Source organism: Centroberyx affinis, unplaced genomic scaffold (genome assembly GCF_046629955.1).
Source record: "Centroberyx affinis isolate AG114_WGS23_722 - 3 ecotype Tasmania unplaced genomic scaffold, CSIRO-AGI_Caff_v1 ptg005486l_1, whole genome shotgun sequence".
NCBI classification, from domain to species: Eukaryota; Metazoa; Chordata; class Actinopteri; order Beryciformes; family Berycidae; genus Centroberyx; species Centroberyx affinis.
Genome location: NW_027282752.1, coordinates 10,870 through 33,438, shown reverse-complemented (window position 1 = coordinate 33,438; position 22,569 = coordinate 10,870). Strand labels below are relative to the sequence as shown.

General features: G+C 43.1%; 1 protein-coding gene across 2 annotated transcripts; it reads right to left on the bottom strand.

Moving 5' to 3' along the window:
- Positions 1–259: 259 nt before the first annotated feature.
- On the bottom strand, positions 260–17,852 carry LOC139667377 (excitatory amino acid transporter 5-like). Of its 2 annotated transcripts, none has more exons than XM_071546829.1 (11): positions 17,685–17,852; positions 13,931–14,010; positions 11,812–12,027; positions 9,300–9,342; positions 8,604–8,811; positions 7,568–7,667; positions 3,743–3,976; positions 2,604–2,798; positions 1,581–1,715; positions 1,246–1,348; positions 260–430 (listed from the first exon to the last, which is right to left on the bottom strand). In XM_071546829.1, exons 1-11 carry the CDS (start codon positions 17,850–17,852, stop codon positions 260–262), a joined length of 1,653 nt encoding a protein of 550 aa, XP_071402930.1. The 2 variants fall into 2 exon arrangements, with proteins under 2 accessions (XP_071402930.1, XP_071402931.1); XM_071546830.1 differs by having other exon boundaries at positions 260–406.
- Positions 17,853–22,569: the final 4,717 nt, after the last annotated feature.

The following is a 22,569-nucleotide window of genomic DNA, read 5'->3' as shown; positions in this document are numbered from 1 at the left end:
GCTGCTCTGTTCTCCTGCAGAACGCCAGGAGCCTTCATCCTCCTTTCAGAACCGACTCCTCCTCTTCCTCTTCCTCAACAGCAAGCAGAGACATGGCCGGCTTGGAAGCTGTTTGTGTCTTCAGTAGAGAGCCGATGCTTTACAGTCCGCTCGCTCTCTTCCTCGCGCTCCTGTTCGGACGGCCCGGCGAGGTTTGGGTGAAGCTCTCCAGAAACAAACGGAGGTCCGGAGGTTCGAGGCGAGCGTCTCCCGCCGGGTGTCATACTTGGCAGATGTTGTAGTAGACGGTGTGTGGGTGCCGCTCGCCGGCCGAGTCGCCCATCACCTCCGACATGCAGTCTTTGTGTGTGTGCATCTCTGTCATTGGCACGTTAACACTGTGGGAGTTGTTGGGTGTGTGTGGAGTCTGAGTGCCGTAGGACGGTACAGGCTGGGGAGGAAACACACACAGACACACACACACACACACACACACACACACACACACACACAAACAACACACACACACTAGTCAGCTTCCCACAGAGACATGCGTTTTATGTTTTGTTGTAGTTTGTGATCTGTGATCCCTCTTTATACCTCTTGAACTTCCTCTTTGTTGTTGTATCATCTCTTAATCCTCACTGTGCTGATGATGATAAAGTCTATCCATCTAGCCTTGAAATAATAGCTCACAGCTAATGGTTCCCACCACAAGTTAAATAGTGTTCTTGACTGGTTTTGGATATGAATTTTGAAGTATTTAGCATGTAACAGCGCAGGCTGCAGGATGAGAGAGGGACAAGATAAACTTGTATAAGTATTGTGTTTTATTTATTATTTTTAGCCCTGCGACAGCGGCGGCTCTATGGATCATAGCGCCGGTTGGCCGGTCGCTCTGTTCATCACTTGGTGAAAGTGTTTCAGGAAGTCAGACTGCAGACCCAGGAGACGCGGGTTCGATTCCCGGCAGAGACGCTTCCACAAACCTCATCGCTGCGCGGCTGTTAGAGTCTTAGTCTTGTTTTAAAATCATTCTCCCTGTCTTTCATTACTCTCTCTTCACTTCTCTATTATCGTTGTTCATTTTCGTCTCACAGGAATATTTCCATCTATTGTGACCTCTGACCCTTGATCTCCTTACTATTGGCTGCTTGTGTTGGTGTTGTAGGAATTGAAGCTGATTCTACTGTTGATATCAGTGGAGTCTCTCTGGATCAGAGTCAGATAAAAGTGATAACGGATGTTGGATCAGGACTGCTTCACCTTTCCCGTGCCGCCGAGGGGGAAATCTTTCCGACAGAGGTGTCCGATGATTCCCGCTGCGAGGGCGTCGCCCAGGACGTTGATCATGGTGCGAAATCTGTCCCTGGAACAACAGAAGGAGAAACACCAAGTTAATCCAGACTGATGGTGATGAGACTCTGAGCCAGAATAACACCCAGGTCACAGTCAGTCTTCAGGGGGAACAGTATCTCCATCGGGAATCAAAAACAACTTGTGATCTGCTGGTGTGATGTGATGTGTTTCTATCAAATTGGGTGAAATGGAAGACTCAGCTGGTTGATAAAACTGTAAATCGTCTAATCTTCTCTACTTACAGGACCCAATCGATGGCCACGATGAGCGTGATGTCATCTGGCGGCAGGCCAACGGATGTCAGCACGATCACCATGGTAACCAGACCGGCCTGGGGAATCCCGGCTGCTCCGATGCTGGCGGCTGTAGCTGTGATGCTGCCATACAGACAAAATACTAGTTCATATATTACGGTTGAGGAGAAGTGATGCGCTGGTCCTGCAGTAATGTTTTATTTTTTATCAGTAATGAGCTGCTGTGGCTGGTCGGACTGGAGGAGAACACCGGGTCACAGTGTAGCCATTCAAGACATGGCAGTGTTATTCACAACCACGGTTTTGTTATGAGTGTGAACTGAAAGTAAACCGTACTCTCCATGCCATGAGTCTGAAGCCACGCCCACGTTGGAAACATCCTAAAGTCTCTGGACTGGTCTGGTTAAGATGGATTCCAAGAGAGAGATCCGCACACAAATCGATGCACATGCAGAGGAGTCAGAGCCAGGGGAACAAACACAAACAGCCGGACTGAAGTTTCCTCCCCGCCGGTCTGAACGCTTCACCCAGCAGGAAGGAAGACTTCTTTACATAGCGTTGTTTTGTATGCAGACTCTCTCTCTTCTCCTCCTGTGATTTTCACTGGTTTCACGCTCCGATCGAAGTCTCAGAGACAGTTTGAGTAGAGCTGGGCGATATCACAATAATCATAATTTTTTTCAATATCGATATATCTCAAAATATGGCTCGCGTATGGAAAATCACATGTTAAATAATCAAATTAATGTTCATCCAATTGAATCGAATGGTAATGTTTGGTGTGATGTCAAACAAAACTCAAATTTTCAAATAATATTCCTTAAAATGTTTCGTACCTTATTTTGTCAGAGTTTTTAAATAAAATGTGCTTGTTCTCAGTTCAGACAGCAGAATTGTGTGTCATGATTTCCCAAAATCATCAGATCATCACCATACGATTCACTGAAAGACCAAACAATGATATTGAATTATCACCCGACCCCCAGTTTGAGTGCGTCGGTGTCAGTTTACCTGATGGTGACCAGCTGGCCGAAGTCCAGCTCGTAGTCGTTGACCTGGGCGATAAAGATGGCCGCCACGGCCTCGTACAGCGCCGTGCCGTCCATGTTGATGGTGGCGCCCACAGGGAGGACGAAGCGAGCGATCTGCCGGTCCACATGGCAGTTCTCCAACAAACACTTCATGGTGATGGGCAGAGTGGCCGAGCTGTGGAGAGAGCCGCGGGTCAGAGATAGGTTCTGGGTCCTGGGTTCGAACCCCGGTCCGTCCCAGGTCCTTTCTGTGTGGGGTTTGCATGTTCTCCCCGTGTTTGTGTGGGTTTCCGCCGGGTGCTCCGGTTTCCTCCCACCATCCAAGACATGTATGTTAGAGTTAATACTCCTGTCAGTCCCTGACCAAGGCACTGGCAAAATAACTGGAGTTGGTCCCCGTGTGTATAGGATGGGTCAAATGCAGAGGACAAATTTCCCCATGGGGATAATAAAGTATACAAATACAAATAAAACCGGTTCAGGCCACAACAGACTCTAAACTCAAAACTGGGTCGTTTCAACAAACAACAATAAAAGCTAAATAGGAACAGAAAAATTGGAGTATTGTAGTAAACAATTTGAACACAGGAAGCAGAAACTTCAGAAACAATCTGAAAAGTATATGAGTTACAGCAGGTATGCAGGGTGTGCAACATGACAACAGCAGAACATGCTGAGACAAAACCCTAAAGCAGTGGTTCTCAATGTGGGGCCCGGGGACCACCAGTGGTCCTTGAGGGGGTTCCAGGGGGTCCCCAGCAAACTGATGAACTGTTAAACTTCAGCATTATTTCACTTACAAGAAGTTAGAGAATGTAGAAGAATGACTGTTTTGATCATAGTTTCTCTGTTATCTCTCTATCTACAATACAGACAGTCATGGAGTTCTGGACAAAATCATATCTAACAATAAAAATGTCATCAAATGTGGGTCTGTGGCTCTAATGTGGACTAAGTTCAGAAAAAAGGTTCAGAATCACTGCTCTGAAGAGCTAATAAAAACATCTCAAACTGAAAAATCAAGACGGCAAAGACAGTGAAGTGGATGCGAGAAAGACAACAAAACTCATTCCTCAGGTTAAACCAACTCTTCCCAGCATGCCGAGCTGCGCGTCTGACCTGGAGGAGGTGGACAGGGCGATCACCATGGCCTGCAGCAGCCCCCGGATGTAGGTGAACGGGTTCTTCCGGGTGAGGATGAAGTAGAAGAGCGGGAGGAGGATGAGTCCGTGGACGAAGAGGCCGGCCAGCACGGTGACGGTGTACCAGCCCAGCTTCTTGCCCAGCGTGGTCGGGTCCTGCATGTCCAGGATCTTCCCCGCCACCAGGAAGATGATCCCGAACGGGAAGTACCTGAGGACAGAGACGCTCCGTCAGGACCGAGGTGCTTTTTTGTTTGTTTGTTTTGTTCATTGTTTTTTTTTTTGGTTATTGTTGTTTCCATAGTATACACATCATATAATCTTATTTCTCTGTGGGTTTCAAACCTCCCCGGCACATGCACTTTTATGTTTTGTATTGTCTTTATTGTTTTTCTATGGAAGCGTAATGCATTCACTCGAGAAAAAAAAAATTTGCCCTGTTTTTCTGAATTAACGAGATGATTATCTCAGAATTCTGAGAAAAGTTTTCATGGAATAGTCTGAACAACCACAAAGTCCTGAGGTGCCTGTCGACAAACTAATAACAATACCATCTATATTACTTAAAGACACGAGTATCTCCCAATGTTTCAAACCAAAAGCAAAATAAAACTAAACAGGCGGACATGTTTGCTTCCATGAAATCGAGCTCTCAAGTAGGAATGAGAGCTTCTCTTGGGATCTCATTAATTCAGAAAAACAGAGCAGAATTTTTTTTTCCCATGAAAACTTTTCTCAGAATTCTGAGATAATTAGCTCGTTAATTCAGAAAAACAGGGCAAATTTTTTTTTCTCAAGTGAATGCATTATGCTTCCGTATTTTTCTTTCATGGTGCGAATAAAAAAATAAAAAAGTAAACTTTGCTTTCCCAGTCAGTCTCAAGTCTTGAGGCACAAGTCTCAAGTCAAGTCCCAAGTCTAAATGCAGATTACCAACTCAAGTCAGAACAAATCAAGAGTCTAGCATCTTTGACTTTAGAAACCTTTTCAAGTCAGAGTCAAGTCCCAAACACCAGAACCAAAGTAAAGTCAAGTCTCAAGTCTTCTCTTCATGCATCAACGCGAGTCTCAAGCAAGTTAAATTGTGACTCAAGTCCAAGTCATGTGACTCGAGTCCTCACCTCTGCAAAACAGAGAAAAGACGTTTACAATCAGTGCGTTTACAATTCAGTTCAGCAGCTTGGTGGCAATATTATCGTCTTTCTAATTCTTAATATCTTGGGTTTCAGTGGAGAGTTTTAGTGTCCCATGGTCTAAATTCTGAAGAAAATTCTGACTAAAACACTGAATTTTTGGGGATTTTTATTTTTTGGCAAGAAATGATCAAATCTGCAGATGGTGAATCGCGGCACAAAACATCAGCAGCTTCAGTGCAGAAATATGGGTGTGTCTTCAAAGCCCCGTGCGGGCCGGCCTGCAGCTTAAGCCTGGTGTCGACCCGCAGGCCGAGGCCGGCTAATCCGCTCGTGTGCCGAAGCCGCGGCTGGGCGGAGCCTCGGAGCGGAAGGATGTGATGTCACGGCCCGGCACGTTCTCACCACATGACAAACCCTGACTGGTCATCAGGTCAGAAACACAAACATCTCTGTTTCAGGAGACCAATCACTCAACACTGACAAACTGGGTGACAGAGATACAGACCGTAATGTACATTAATATTAACTAAATAAACAGATACCATACTGTAAATTAATATTAACTAAATGGTAACACTTTACAATAAGGGTCACTAAGTTAAAGGTTAGTTAATGCTTAATAAGGGTTAGTTAATGCTTAATTAACAGTTAACTAATGTGTAATTTACTAATGGTGTTCATGTTAACTAAGGTATTAATTTATACATTATTTAACAGTTTATAAAGATGACTATTGAATAATGTATAAATTAATACCTTAGTTAACATGAACACCATTAGTAAATGATTACCAGACACATTAGTTAACTGTTAATTAAAGGTTAGTTAATGCTTATTAAGCATTAACTAACCCTTAACTTAGTGACCCTTATTGTAAAGTGTTACCAACTAAATAAACAGATACCATACTGTAAATTAATATGAATTAAATAAGCAGAACCACATAACCCTCACAAGTGATCAGGTGCAGATCTGAAACTAAATTCTTCACAAAAACAGAAGTTGTAGCTCTGGATGTTGAAGTACTTTGAGTTTGTGTGACAGAAAAAATCTGTAACACAAATCTGCTTTAACATTAATATCTCACCGCTTTAACATGAGCGTCTAACAGAAGACCATATCTTACTGCTTTAACATTAACACCAGCATACTAACAGCAGATCCAGGTTCCACTGAAGGAACCAGCAGTAAATACACACTGCCAGTTGCAAACTGCATGGAGATTTCATAATTTATATCTACAGTATATGTATCTTCTGGAGTTGATGTGGGCCTAATTCAACCAAACGTCTGCTCGGTTCAAGCTAAACAAAAATTCATATTTTTAGTTTCTATTAAAGCTCCATATCCTCCACTATCCAGAGTTTTATTTAGTGTCTTTCTGTCCATTCAAAGCTGTGTGTGTGGTGTCATGAACCAAAAACACTCTCAATCCATTTCTCCACGTTCATTTTCCAGCATCTCTCTGAGCCTTACCAAGAACAGGCCGTTTCTGTCTCCGTGTCTTTAAGGCTCATTAATATTAACGACCCTCCGTTCCCATTGGCTAACCGTTTCCAGAGTGAAACGTGAGACTCCGCGGCCCGGCGGCTACAGGTAGGGAAAACTCTCCGGTAATAAACAACGACAACCGCTCAACCGCTTTGAAAAAAACACTTTGTTAGTCTATTATTTCTTACAAAAATGATAATGAGCGAACCTTTGTGACGCCACAAAGTTACGGAAGTCCAAACGGCTCGTTTAGAGGCTCGCTGCACTAATATGGATTGTGTGGATTTAGTTTTTATACTTTCAACATGTTTAGATAGACCATCCAACTCCTTTATCACCACAGAGGAGAGGGGAGGCCTGCTGCACACCATGTGACCTTTAACATTTTCTCACTGAGCCTGAAGAAAAGACAAAACAAAACCACACACACAATTCATAAAAACACACAGTTTGGACAGACCGGTGTGTTTGGAAAGTATTCACTTCACCAGCACTTTCTTATTTTACACTGCCTACTCTACCTTGTAATGGCTAAAAACTTATCTTTTTAGCTTAGCTTTTAAATAACCTTAATTTTAACTCTTTCTGTTCAGGATCCCAACAGAGCTGACACGGGCAAGTACAAATTTTCATTTGTCTTGTCCAGGTAATGCTTACTTGCGCATGAGTGAACACTATATGTGGGGGGGACAGAGCTTTACCCTGTATGATTCTCATCCATCTCTGGATGGTGAGGTTTCTGACCAAGAGGAGAATCTATGATTCTCGTCTGCCTTAGGCAGTGAGATCTGACGTAAATATCAGATCAAGAGTAGAATCAGGAAGGACAGGGGAAAAGAAAATTACAGAAAAACATATGGGTTCACTCACAATGTGCATCTAAAAGTGGGAGTATTTGTTGTGTTCTTTCATCTTCTATCTCATTTGATTTGAACTGCACTAGTTTACTTTTTAGTCTTTTATCTTTTGTAACTCTTGTCTGTACTTTTGCACTTTTTAATTGTAAATCTTTTACCTTTACTGTATTTTTATCACTCTGTAAAGCACTTTGAATTGCCCCAGTGTATGAAATGTGCTGTACAAATAAAGCTGCCTTGCCTTGCCTTGCCTAAGGACCTTGTGCTCTTCACTAGTTAATCTAACTGTAGTAAACACTGTGTGGGTTTCCAGCTCACCAGACGGCAGCGTTGATGATCTTCATGACGCACTCGTTGATGCACTGACACACGTTGATCAGCGGCGCTCCTCTCTCTCCCATCCTGCCCAGCAGCAGACCTGCAGGAGGAAACGGTCACAGCTGCTTCAGTACTGAGGACGGGACGCATGTGGAGTCACGACCCCCCCCCCCCCCCGACCCCGTCCCTCTGCGAGATCGGGACAGAGCTGCGGCTTCCGATAGGCTGAGGAGGACAGTCAGCTTGTTAGGCTGCGCCCCCCCCCCCATCATGTTCGAGTTTACCTGAACTCTGCAGGTTTGGTTATTTGGTTTCCGGTGGCACCGAATAACGCCACCGAGAGTCTCAGTCCTCTAACAAGAAAACTGCGGTGCGGTTCGTTAATCCGACCGACTACAGGAAACCACTCCAAAACACAAGGGATTATGGGTAGAAAGGAGCCGGATGCGGTTCCTCATGCTTGGAAAGCCTAGCAGAACAAAATGAAGTCTGGACCGATGCTCATATTGGGCTGTTCTTGTGTTCTTAGCTGGTATGAACACCACAGAAGAAGAGGCAGACAAGTCTCGGGGGCTCGGAGTCAGATTTCAGAGTTGGACTACCAAGAATCTCAGGCTGCAAAATCGGTATCATCTTTTAAGTCACTTCTCAAAACCTACTTTTATGTAATGGCCTTCTCTTAGTGTTTATTTTAACTTATTTTATTCTATTTTATTTATTTTTTTATTTTTTTATTATTTATTGTATTCCATTTCATTGTATACCTTCTATTAGATGGTGGCCTTTATCTCCTATGATGTTTTATTGACTCTATTTTTCTTGTTGTAAAGCACTTTGTAACTCGATTTTGAAAAGTGCTGTTTATCATTTTTTATAATTACCAACCTTCAAACGTGTCAAAGTTTTACACCAATCAGAAGTCGACACGTCATTCTAAGGCGGAGACATGGAAGGAAGACCACACTAGCGAACACCCCGCCCAGCCCCCCCCCCCGCCACGCCCCCCCCCCCCCCCCGCCCCGCCCCGCCCGCTCACCCATGGTGGCGGAGAAGATGACGATGCCCAGGACGTTCATCTGCTGGCTGCTGCCGGGGCTCGTCTTGTAGGTGACCTCCGGGGCGGGGGTCAGCTCCAGGTACACCGTCCGGCCGTTAGGGTCGCTGTCGTCCGGGACGACGTACACGAAGTTGGGCTGGATGGTTCTGGTCGGGACCCGCAGGATGGGAATCAGGTCCGTTTTGTACTGAAACACGAAACCAAGAGAGAAGACGAATCAAATTTCTTTACGTTTGTTACAGAAAAAAAAAAAGAAAAGACAGCAGGATAAAAACAATAAAGAACAGACACATGACAAATTATTTTTCTGTCTTGGTTTCATCTGTTTTTCTCTTGGACAGGAAGACAAAACTAAAAAAGAATGAAACTGAGATTTCTATTGTAAAATGCATTAGTGAAAAAATCATTTATAGTTTATAATTCAATATCTCTAAAATATAGATGATCTAGTTTGTAAAGGTGTCATTTTGTCAGCCTAGCTCTTGAGTTATATAGTTTCCTTTAAAATGTATCAGATAGTTACATTTTTTTGTTATTAATCACTCTGTTAGTGTCACGTTTTTCAAATCTGATCTGTGCTGTGAGCAGTGAACTGGTGGTTTCAGTGAGTGAACAGAGGGTCAGCTGTGGTTCAATGGAAACATTTGGTTGTAATTCACTTGGCTGTTTGCTGACCTGCTGAAACGTGGCCTCGATGATGTTGGATGGGACCATGTTCCTGTGGAGAGAAGGGGAAATTATGAGGAAAATAAATTTCCATCTGAAGTTTTTCCATCTGAATCCACCAATCACGCGCCTCCTCTGTTTTCATAAGCTGATGTCATAGTTCGTCATGTCAGCGGCGTTTCCGTCTCTTTTGTTTCATTTTCCTACAAACTGTCAGATGTGACTGAGACTGGAGAAGAATAAAAGCTGAATATAAAGAAGTAAAAGTGAAGATAAAGTTGGCATGATGTCATAACTCAAACTCAGATGGATCAGACAAGCTGACTGATTATGTCTATACATTTCCAAAGAACCCTAAAACAATGCTAATGTAACAGTGCAGATGTTGCCTGAAGTCTTCCTCGCCGCATTTTTGACAACAACCCAGCAGGTTGTGAGTTGTTAGCGAGGCAAACTACCTACAAACCTACAAATCTGTTGAAAAAGGAGGTAAAAACATCAGTAATCTGGCCAATTTTCATTTGATAGTTATCCAACAATTTTGATCTTTTCAGGTTCAACTGTTGGAGATTACTTTGGCTCTGTGTGTGTGTGTGTGTGTGTGTGTGTGTTGGAGAGCGGCAATCCCTGTAAAGCTCTACTGTGAAGTAAACGATGAAATTTTCATACACAGGTAAGGTCAATGTGCTTCATTAAAAGACCAAAACAGTGACAGTAAATAGATAAGGAAATGCAACACACATATATAAAACACACTCCACATAAAGCCCCCTTTCAGCCACACACACACACTGTGTAAAGGGTTCTTCACGGCACCATAAAGGTTCTATTGAACCATTTGACCATGGTTCTATAGAGAACCTGTGTAAAGGGTTCTTTACAGCACCATAATGGATTCTGCTGTGGTACAAGTCTAAAGAACTACAGAAGAATCAGTTGGGATCAATAAATAACACAAATAACCAGTGAAAAGAAAACTCATCATCATACCAAGTGGCTTCCATCAGCCTGGTCTAATCACCTGAACAACCTGCCCCCCCCCCCCCCCACACACACACACACACACACACACACACACACACACAGAGGGGTTAAAGGTCAAGAGGATGACGTGGTCGACCTGGCTCGTGAGGCTGTTTACAAAGGGGGCGGGGCCTGTGTGCGAGGCACGAGACCGCGGTCTGCCAACGTGCCGCAGCAGAGATCATTGTATCCACCGCCGCTGACTCGGTTAATCTGTCAGTCATCCGCCCGGGATTACTAAAAATATACTAATCACCCCTGTCCTTTAATTGGATCGGTGCGTGTGTGTTTGTGTTTGTGGAGTTGTGTGATGTTGGGTTGGACTGGTTCAGCCTGCTGCAGCTGGATCAGGTTTACAGAAGTCTTGCTGTTCTTAGGAAATCTTAACAGTTTTGTGTTTGACGGCTTCAGCTCAATCCTTTCACATGGATGTTATTATTGTCAAATAACTTTTTATGAACCAAAACGTAGCATGAATGTGAAACAGTTTGTGGATATTTAGGAATCCAAGCCAGCAGCCTCAATCAAATCACTGGGACCAAACTGCTTTAATTAAACTCATAGTAGTTGTAGATTATATTACTGTTTATACTGCATGAACATTCAAATACTACTACTACTGCTACTATTACTACTAATACTAATGGATCACATGACCCCACTGCTTAAGACGTTGCACTGGCTCCCTGTATCTTTCAGAATTGATTTTAAAGTTCTTTGACTTGTTTATAAAGCTTTAAATGACCTTGCTCCTCCTCCTTTCATTTTATGTTCCAGCCAGATCCCTGAGGTCCTCCACCGCTTTTCTTTTAAATGTTCCTTATGTGTCCCATAAAAGTCCCATGGAACTCACTGCTTCTAGATATTAGAATGGCAAGCTCTCTCTGTATTTTTAAAGGGAAATTAAAGACCTATCTTTTTAATCTGGCTTTTAATTTGGAGTAATGTTATAGCCTTAGTTTTTAAGTTCTAATCATTGGTTTTTACTTTTATCCCTGGTGTTTATTTTATTGTATTTTTATTTTATTTTATTGACTCTTATTTATTGATTTTATTGTTTTATTGTTGTAATTTTGCTATGTGAAGCACTTTGGGCTGCATGCTTATATGAAAGGTGCTATATACAGTAAATAAAGTTGAGTTGAGTTAATGCTGCTGCCACTACTACTGCTATTACTACTACTAATACTACTACTAACAATAATAGTAAAAATTGTATTTTTTTTTTGCAAGGCACTTTTCAAAGCAAAGTCACGGTGCTGTAGAGGAAACTATCAAATCACAGTTGATCCATTTCAAACAGTAATACTGAAGCTGCTTTAAATGCTAAATGAAGCTCAGATGGTTTAAAAACATGATGAAGTCATATACCAAATACAGAATGGAAAAATCACAGCTGTCACTCAACTGGACGTCGTCTCCAGTACTGCACACGCTGACAGTCAAACCCTCAACAGTGTGACCTTGACCTCTGACCTCCCGGCGCCTGAAGTCTTACCTGATGAGGTCGAGCAGGGCGTCGGCCGAGGTCATCACCGGCCCGCCCCCCAGCCGGTTGCTGTCCATGTCCGTCCCCACGCCGGGTTTGATGATGATGACGAGCACGATGCCGACCACCACGGCGATGAAGGTGGTCCAGAGGTAGTAGGTGACCGTCAGGACGCCCATCCGGCAGCAGGCTTTGGACTCCATGGACGACAGACCCGACATCAAACTGAGGAGGCAACCAGAGTCCAAACATCAGACATGATGAGATGATTTCCCTAACTTCAACTTCTAGACGACAGAACTCAAATCAGTTCATGAACAAACTCCACAGTCTCATTTAATTTAGTGAAATGAGCTCGAACTCTGAAGCTCAGCCTCCATGTTTCTGACAGGAATCCAGTTCAGATCAGGTTCCTCCTCCAGTAAGGGATTCTGGTCCAACAGCAGGACTCAACATTTTCATGAGTTTGTCACATGAAAAAGTTAGATAACCGTTTTTGTTTTTTTTGGTTGCATTTTTGCCTTTATTAGATACTTCAAAGTCAATGACATGTGATGACATGCAACAAAGGTCCTGTGGCGGATTCAACCCGAGATGTTTGGTTTACATGGTCCAGGCTTTAGCCCACTGAGCCACCTGGATGCACCAGGTTAAACGTTACGTAACTAAACTTTGGTGAGGGTTAGGTTAAGGGTTTGGTCATGGTTAAATAAATGAAAAGTTGTTGACATGAGTTGCTGACAGGAATGCAGTTCAGATCAGGTTCCTCCTCCAGTAAAGGATTCTGGTCCAACAGCAGGAACTGGACTGGATTTTTTCATGTGAAAAAGTTAGCTAACAGTTTTTTTTGGTTGCATTTTTTCCTTTATTAGATAGTTCAAACTTGAGAGACACAGGGAAGACAGAGAGAGAGACGGAGAGAGAGACGGAGAGAGAGACGGAGATGACGTGTGACAGATCTTGAAGGATTTGAACCCAAGATGTTTGGTTTACAGCCCACTTCAAACCACTGAGCCACCAGGACCAGGTTAGCTTAACGTTACGCTGAGGCGACTGAACTTTGGTAAAGGTTAGGCTAAGATTTTGCTCATGGTTAAATAAATTAAAACTTCTTGACATGAGTTGCTGACAGGAATCCAGTTATGTTCCAACAACAGGAACTGGACTGGACATTTCCACCTGTTGGTCTCATGAACAGGTTAGCTAACACTTCAGTTGCAGCTAAAACAGTTAGCTTCAGGTTAGCTTCAGGTTTTGATCACAGTTCAGTAAATGAAAACTTGTTGTCATGAGTTGGGAGTTGAACCATCCGCCCCCCGACCTCTGACCTCCACACCCTGACTGTCCACCGTCAAACTACTTCCTGTTTCCTGTCCTGTCTCCTGTTCCTTCCTGCTGGGAAACACATTTCCTTCACTTTTCCTGCATGGAGCAAGCACCTTATTTGCATTTTAATACATTGTGCTCATTTCATGATTTTTTTTTTTCCAGTCCAGTCCAGTTGCTGAGCTGAGTTTTATCTATTAAGGTTCAATGTTTTAATAATGTGCTTCTCTCAGTGCTTCTCTATCTCACCTGAACACTCTGTGCGTTGTCATTCATGTGTGCAAATAAACAAAACTACAGAAACATTACCTCAAACTACCTGTAAAGAACGGAATGGTTACCTAGCACCATGCTCAACTGGTTCTACATAGGACATTTATGGTGCTGTGAAGTACCTTTAAAAACATATGAAATGTTCCAAACCAGCAGGATTAAAAGAACTTTGAGAACCACGCTGGGTTCTTTATTCTGATTTACCAGTTTTTTATTTTGACCATTTGGAGGATTCGTTTAGTTATGACTATGTAGAACCACCACCCTAACCACAGAACCCTTGAAGAACCCTTAGTGTTTTCTGGCTGTATAATTTGTTGAAAAACTAAAAAATCAGTCACACTGCAATTTAGTCTCCAACAGAAACGTGTTCCTGAACAAACCGGATTCATAACGTTCAAGTCAGTTTTCATCCCAGGCTTCACCGAAACATTTTGCCTCACAGAATCCTCCTTTTCTAAAATGTTTTTGATCACCTGACCAGTTGAAAGGCTCCTGCCGTGTGATTGGACGTCTGTCTGGTGTTTACCTGGACGTGATGAGAGGAAGGATGAGCATCTTCAGCATCCTCATCAGCAGCTCTCCAGGAAAGGAGAAATAGATCTTCGCCTGGAATGAAAAGGACAAAATGTTTTAAAGAATATCCATCTGCTGTGGTCACTTCACTGTCAGATCAGATCAGAGGTGAGACCAAGTCAACTTTGCCCGAGTCCCAAGTCAGTCTCAAGTCTTGAGGCACAAGTCTCAAGTCTCAAGTCTAAATGCAGATTACCAAGTCAAGTCCAAGTCATTAATGTCAAGTCTCAAGTCTAAATGTAGAACAGCAAGTCAAGTCAGAACAAATCAAGAGTCCAGTATCAATTTAATATCTTAAAGAAAACGAAATATCTAGGACTTTTCAATGCAATATGGTTTTAATAGGATAAAAACTTGGTAAGAGCATCATGAGTTTGATTTCTATAATCAGTTTCAACTTCAATAAATTCAATCATTCCATACAAATTCAGAAAAGAGTCCCAAGTCACCAGAACCCAAGTCATGTCAAGTCTCAAGTCTTCCCTTCATGCATCAGGTCAAGTCTCAAACAATTAAAACTGGACCTCTGGATCAGATCAGATGAGCAGGAGCCTATGGGGCAAAAACAGGAGCTATGGGCCAAATTTGTCTCTTTGTAAAACATTTCTTGGCCTTTTACAGATTTTTGTCATTTCTGCTTTTTTGCACAGCTCCCCAAAATCCTCCAGAGTTTTACAGAAGACAACAGGATATTATATTTGGTCTGATTAGAGAACCAAGTGTCCAATCCCTACGCATTACATTTCTGAGTAATCAATGTCCAGTACCATCTGTTTGACCATCTGACAGTGGCTTTGGGCCGCTGGTCAACGGAAACTGTAAAAGTTTTTGTGATAATTTCCTCACTCTCAGCAGACAGTTTACTGAGCCAGAACAGACTCTGGTTCTGGGATAAACAGCAGATAACGGAGCTACTGGAGGTTCTGCAGTATTAGAAGCTGCTCTGTGGTCTTTGGGTAAAAAACACTTTAAGAAAGAACTCCTCCACTTGCCTTCGTTTATCCTTCACTGCAAAAAATAACAAGCTGTCCAGTGATTTTCTCCTGTCTCCAGACCTATCAGTTTATTTCATGATATTTTTAGTCAAATTCTCTCACTGCACTGGCAGATAATCTGCTGGTTTCAGTAAATTGCACTTGATTCATGCCAATATGACTTTTTGAAGAAATCATCATAAAACTAGAATTGCACTCGGAGAGCGCAGACCTCCGCCAATGTTCGTGCTATTGCTTGTTCGTGAGTCAGATCCGGATCCGCTCCAAAATTTAATGGGTTCTTCCTTGGCCCATGCTACACCCTTCCACAAAGTTTTATGAAAATCAGGCCAGTAGTTTTCCCGTAATCCTGCTAACAGACAAACAAACAGACAAATGGCACCGAAAACAGAACCTCCTTGGCAGAGGTAACAATGAAGAAAATCTGGAAACAAGAAACTTTCTGTCCTGAAACAAGTTACAAGTGACAAAAAAAGTCTAATTTGTTGAAACCGGTAAAATTATCTGCCAGTGCACTAAGATGATTTCACAAAAAAAAAAAAAAATCCTAAAATCAGCTTAATAAGTCTGGAGATAAAGATAAAACAACTGAACAAATTTGTCAGTTTTTGCAGTGTTTAAGTGTTTTTTTATCTGGATGTTTGCTCACATTTACATTTTATGCATTTATCCAGGAGAGGAAACAGTTCCAAAATATCCTCCTCAAGCAGAAGTGCTGTTAGTTGACTCAGGTGGAGGTGAAATTACTGGTGTAGAAATCTACTTCTGTAGATTACTTATCATTCTGTCTGCTGAAGCGTTAACATGCACACCGGACAGAGCCACTGTATCTACTGGAGGCTGATGATTTTGGAGTTTCACATTTTAAGCGAAAGATTAGAGGTAATTTCATCATTTTTATCTAATATTATTTAAAAGACAAGTGGTAGGATGCTTTATTACCATGCACCCCTGAACTCTTGGATATTCTTCCACTGTCAGGTCTCATCAGTCTTTGATGTTCAATTCATTTTTGTGAGTTATTATTATTATGATTGTTGAACGTCTCTTGGTGCAAAATGGCGGCTCTAGAAAGAAGCCCTCGCTCTTTGATCCTGAGGGACTGACACCAAAACCTGACGTTTACCGCTGAGGTTTTACATCCTGAAACATTTTCTCATATCCAACTGAGATGCAGGAACCTTCATCACCACTAGCTGTTTCAGTGTTCCACATGCTTTCACATGACAGTTGACCCCTGGTGTCTCCTGCATGGTGACATCAGCTGTTGTCACTGTAAAGCTCTCGGGTTTCACCTTCTCTCAGGTAGAAACTGTCTGGTCACGTGTGTCGTCGCCTGTGCTGATCCAGCAGCCTCGGGCCACGCTAACCGCTAACCGCTAACCGCTCCAGCCTGTCAGTCAGCAGGCCGCTGGTCCCTCTGCTGACCTCACACACATCTACAGTTTGTAGTGAGGTGCTGCAGTTTCCACCATGCAGCAACGAATATTTCGAAAGAACCAAGAAGAAAAACAGACAGTGCTTAAAAAAAATATGCAAAGTGTCAAGCTGCTCTTTGGTTTAAGAGTGTGTAACTGAATGAAACAAAAGTCCAAAGCATTCTTCTTTGAAAAACTTAAGAACAGCCTTATATTCTGGGCTCATCTAGAAATATTTAAAACATTTACAACACTCCAACACGTTTCGGCATTGGCCTTCCTATTACATACGTAAACATTCTTATGAAGCCTAATGCTGAAAGCTTCCCCATCAGCCCAGACTGCAAGAAGTTTGGATCAAGAAAAATAAACAGATTTTACCTTAAACTTAACTTTGTAACAGTTGTTTTGAAAAGTGATATATAAATGAAGTTTATTATTATTATTATTAAAGGCTGCAGAAAACTCCATGATGATCCATCTCATGTGTAACCTCACATGAAGGTAAACATTTCTGACTTAAGCTTTCTGACACAAACACAACAGAAGTGACATCACACTGACTTGGCTCTGCAGGATCCAGCAGCAGAACCAAACCTGGGGCCAGTTGCATAAAGCTAGTCTAAGCCTTAGACTGGTCTTAGATTCTCAGGTTGGACTAGTCCAATTAAGACTGTCTGTTAACTTAAATGTTACAACTGACTTGTTTTGAGGTAGGAAAGATAGCCACCTTCCCCCCGGCTAATCTGGAGTTAAGAACTTTGTTGTTATGGCAACGAGTCAGCCTAACTGTCAGAGTGGGAAGTTTAAATACTGAAGCTGTTTCAGACAAGATGCCAAATCTCTGTTTTTTGGGAAGAATCTGAAGAAGAGAGAGAGTCTTTAGAGACAGAAACAACCATTAGAGATCTACAACAACAACAGAAGTAGTAGGAACAGTGCCACATGTGGCAGTGAAGAGTCTCAGAGAGAAGAAGAAGAAGAAGAAGCATCCCGACGCCTAACAGCCACTAATTCATTGGAAGGGATTAATGAATCTGGACTGGGAGTCTCATTCAGTTGTTTCCGCTCCAACGCTGTTTTCTACACAAACAGCATGTTCCGACTGTAAGCTGGGAGGTTGATAACATGTTGAACGCCTCAGAGAAGAGGTACAGGGAGAACAAGACATGAACAGATCTACAGCAGACAGAGGACAGACAGATGCTCATGCACAAGACGAGACGAGGCTGGTCCTCCTGCCCCCTCCCCCCTCTCCCCCTAGTCCACATCTACCTGCCGAGGTGTGACATACCTGTGTAGAGAGCTGACTTCCCCTCAGCATAAACCCCAAGATACAGCCGGTCAGCACGGCCAGCAGAGAGAGAGTCAGCAGCCCGTTGCGCTTGCAGAAATTCCTGAAGCGCCGTCTGACCTCGCCGTTCACCGTCTCCTGGAGGAAGTTCTTGATGCGATCCACCATGGTTTTCCCCGCGTCTCCCGGAGCACAAGAGCTGTGTTCGGAGCGCGCCTCCTCTTCCCCGGTCGGTAAAAGTAGCTCGTCCATGGCTCCGAGTTCTCCTCCTGGCAGACTGACAAGCTGTGAGAGCGCCAGAGACAGCCTAACCTTTTCCTCCGAGGGATTAAAGCACCACGGCCTCGCCGGAGCCAACGGCAGCCCAGCCAACCTCCAAGGAGACTTAGAGGGACTAATAGGCTTACCGGCGTGGAATCAAATCTCACACGCCTTTGTTGTAGGTGGCGTCCAGCCGTGCTGCTGGATCTGGACGCTGCTGTTGTCTCCCATTTACTCTCCTGGCAGATCTGCGGGGTCAAAGCCCGGGTCAGAGGTTAAGCAGACTCTCAAACCTGCAGCGCTTCGGTGTCCAGCTCATGTTTTTTTGAGAGTTCCTCCTGGTTTCCTCTGAGGGTTTAGGGCAGTGATTCTCAACCGTTTTCATATCAAGGACCCTAATTTAGTCCACATTAGAGCCACGGACCCCCATTTGATGAGATTTTGTCTCTCTGACCCAAATCTGAGAATATTTTTATTGTTAGATATGATTTTGTCCAGAATCCCATGACTGTCTGTATTGTAGGTAGAGAGATAACAGAGAAACTATGATCAAAACAGTCATTCTTCTACATTCTCTAATTGTGTTCACTTCTTGTAAATGAAATAATGGTGAAGTTTAACAATTCATCAATTTGCCGGGGACCCCCTGGAACCCCCTCAAGGACCCCTGGTGGTCCCCGGACCCCACGTTGAGAACCACTGGTTTAGGGTTTGAGCTGCTGGATCCGTTAGTTCGGCCTGTTCTGTCTTTCCAAAATGCCGTTTTGTGTCTTTTGCTTTGTTTGTGTTGTCTTGTTGTTTTGTTTGTACACTATATTCCATCATTTTGCTTTATGACTGATGGATCGGTTAGAGTCCTCTGAGACAGACTGTGATGAAGGACTGTAGGAATAAACCTGACTTCACTTGACTCAAACACAAAGAGTTCAATATACCAACTTTATTTCCTTTAATAAGGGAAGGTGGCATCAGGCATCGACCCCGTGTTTCTATCTGGAGGTCGTCCAGGCAACGTTCTGGTGAAAACTGACCAGGGGCCAGTTGCATAAAGCTAGTTTAAGACCAGTCTAAGCCTTAGACTGGTCTTAGATTCTCAGGTTAGATTAGTCTAATTTAGACTGTATTTTGCTTAAATATTAAGACTGACTAATTTGAGGTAGGAAAACCTTCCCCCTGGCTAAGCTTGGGTTAAGAACTTTGTTTCTATAGCAACGAGTCGGCCTAACTGTCAGTAGTAGTAGCTATTTTATAAAAGATGGCAAATCTTTGGTATTTGGAAAGAGCCTGAAGAAGAGAGAGAGTCTTTAGAGACAGAAACAACACATTAGAGCTCTACAACAATCAAGAAGTAGTAGTAACAGGTATAAGTGTCTATAGCAAGTTTGACTTAAGGTCAGATTTAAGTCTAAGACCGGGTCTATCTTTATGCAACTGGCCCCAGGGAAGCGGTTTCCAACCATGTGACCCGACAGTCTGCAGGTTTTCAGTCCAACCGACCGCTGCAGCAGCCGATTCTACCGATCAACACCCGAGAGGACGAGCTGAACAGTGAAATCAGCTGCTGTGGTGAAAACCTGCAGACTGTTGGAAACCTCCGGACCAGACGGAGCGAGTCTGGACTGCACACGGGTCCCAGTCAAACCCGCATCCTGCTGCAGTGTGAAACTCAGTGAATGAAATCTCCATTAGACGAGGCGGTGACATGTTTCACTGCTCCACTTGTTTAGTTTTCTGACTTTTCTCAAGTCTTACTGACTGAATTAGGTAGGAGAAGCAGAACGGTGTGCACATCCAGCCCGACGTATAGAGAGCCTAAGCCCCTCCCCTTCCGCTGTCCCCCATGGGACCTTATTTCGGAAAAAATCTGTACGGTAGTCAATGGCGAGAGACAAATAATTGTTTGATCCCGTTTGAATTGTGCCATGAATTACACATATGATGTTTTGTCAATTTAAAAGATAATTTTGCAAGTGAAGAAAGTGTCAGTTTGTGGTAAAACAGTAAAGTAAAGTTTAGTTTAGTGTTTCAGGCTCAGTGAACTACATCTCTGTCTCACCGACACCAACATGAAGGAAACATAGGAAACACACAGCATGGCGTTAACGTTAGCCCCCACTGTACTGAAACTATCCTAAAGCAGTTTAAATCCGTTCTTCTTCTACCTTCCAGGTTGTGTTTAATACTCCTGCTGTCTGAGAGGGACTGAGCTTCAGGCTCTGGGAGCTTGTGGAGAGAGAAAGTTATGATGTCACTTACGCCACTTTTGGGTGTGCAGTCTTTCTAATTACGTATTTTCACAGTCTTCAACTCTTTTACCACAAACTGACACTTTCTTGACTTGCAAAATTATCTTTTAAATTGACAAAACATCATATGTGTAATTCATGGCACAATTCAAACAGGATCAAACAATTATTCGTCTCTCGCCGTTGACTACTGTACATATTTTTTCCGAAATAAGGTCCCATGGTGGACAGCGGAAGGGGAGGGGCTTAGGCTCTCTATAAGTTACTGATTGAATTGGTCCTTCCCTTCCCAGAATGCTTCGTTGCCTCTCGTCTACGTCATCATTTAATGAGCTTTCTGCTTGATTGCTCGTGCCTCCTGGGGACAAACCCTTCACACTGAACCCATACCGTCCAAACGCTTCATGTTGTCGGACAGTCTGCGTTAAATGAGACGAGTCGAACATCTCTGGATAACAGTCTGATGTGGATCTAGTTGGGAAGTCGATGTTTCTCACAGCGTGGGACGCTAGCTTTACAGAGAGATCACAAAATCCTAATTACAGAAACAAAGTTAAGTCTTGATCAACCAGCCAACCACTGAGTTCACATCGCTGTAATCTGCAGATCGAGCTCTTATTGATCACATTACAACCCGACTAAACTCTGGGATTAATTCGAAAGCCTCGACAGGTCAGGCTCATGACGTAGGATTTGTTGGTGCTGTGTGTGTGTGTGTGTGTGTGTATGTGTGTGTGTGTGTGTGTGTGTGCGCCAGCCAATAAACAATCAAACGCTGGCCTGTGACTGCGCTCCAGTCCAGTCCTAATCCCATCCTGGCTATTAAAAGCTGGCTTTATGCCGGAACTGGGTCTGATGGAGGTGAGGAGCAGGAAGCTGCGTGACGTTCATTCATCATTCATTAAAACATTCCGGTTGGGTGAAAGGCGGTGAAAAGGTTTGATCAGTGGATTGTGGGATGTTTAAAAGTTCCTCCCTGGTGAATGTGATCAGAGAGGGAGGGCTAAAAGCTGAACAAATAAACAAAAACAGAAAAAGTACAAGAGAGCGCAGTACCGAGGCTGCCATCCGCAACGCCATCTTGGATGAGTCATATCTGACTTAAAGATGATTCTTGATTCTAATGTGTATATAATGTGTGTATAATGTATGTAATGTGTATATAATGTGTGTATAATGTATGTAATGTGTATATAACGTGTGTATAATGTATGTAACGTGTAGTAACTCATGTATATAATGTAACCTGTTACACCAACAACTCAACATTTATTCCAGCATCTTTGCACTCTGCACCATTGCACTATGGTCCTGGTGTTGCTTACATATGTGTATATATATATATGTAGGAGCCAAATATGTTGTTGGAATAACCAGAATTTAATTGTTATTTACTGTGTGTACATTGGGTGTAGAGCTCAGGTTTATAGGTAGGAAAGTCACTGCTGTCGTCAGCTGTTTGAACCTGGAGGGGCAAAAGGGTTTCTGACCGCTGTGGTGCTAAAAGTTTGTTTGTCATGCTGTAAGCTGTGAGTTTGGTTTTTCGATGGAAACAGGAAAAATGGACTGTATTCACATTTACGCACGATGGAAACAATAAATGGATCGTTATTCTGCAATTGAAGACCAGCCTGCAGATTCTGTACTGAACGCAGCACACAGCAGAACATCAGCCAGGTCACTCCTGGTTTAGACATCTCAGTAGCTTAAGTAATAGACTGAGCTCCTTTATATACTTTTTTTTTTTTGTACATAGTAGTTAAATGTTTAGGTTTACCTCTGTTCATCTTGTTGTCCTTGTTTTTAGCTGTATATTTATTCTGTGTAAGTACATTGGGAGCAATGAAAAACCGGAGTCAAATTCCTTGTATGTGAACATACTTGGCCAATAAAGCTGATTCTGATTCAGATTCATTCAGACCCCGTTCCCTCCTCCTCCACACCAGAGTTACATTACTGTGACATTATTTATACACACTTCAGACTCTCGACTCCCTCTGACACTCCGCTTTACGCTTCATCTCTAACCTCAGACCATGAACTCATCACTGTGTCCTGGATCAGGAATTACACTGGAACTCACCAGAAGACTGATGAACTGGTACATTTATATTTACAAAGCCATTATAAGTAAACTGCCCTCTTCTTTGACTTCTTTCTCTCCAAATATGCAGCCATGCCTCCGGCCTCAGATCACAGTCCTGCTGCTTCTTAAACTTCCCAGAGTCACAACTGGTTTTGGCGAAAAGACATTTGATCATTTTGCCCCCCGGTCCGCGAACAATCTCCATTTTATTCCCTGAATCAGTTCAAACAAATGATCACAGTCTTATGCGAGATGTCTGTGTAAGTTCATTTTCAAAACTTCCAGGTGATAG

Bases quoted from the DNA above. Each gene is read 5' to 3' on its own strand.
- LOC139667377 (XM_071546829.1), bottom strand. From the start codon at position 17,852: ATGGTGGATCGCATCAAGAACTTCCTCCAGGAGACGGTGAACGGCGAG. The intron at 7,668-8,603 runs GTGAGCGGGCGG...TTCCTCCTGCAG, and splicing joins CATCTTCTCCGCCACCATGG to GTCTGCTGCTGGGCAGGATG. The intron at 1,349-1,580 runs GTAAGTAGAGAA...CTGTTGTTCCAG, and splicing joins GTGGCCATCGATTGGGTCCT to GGACAGATTTCGCACCATGA.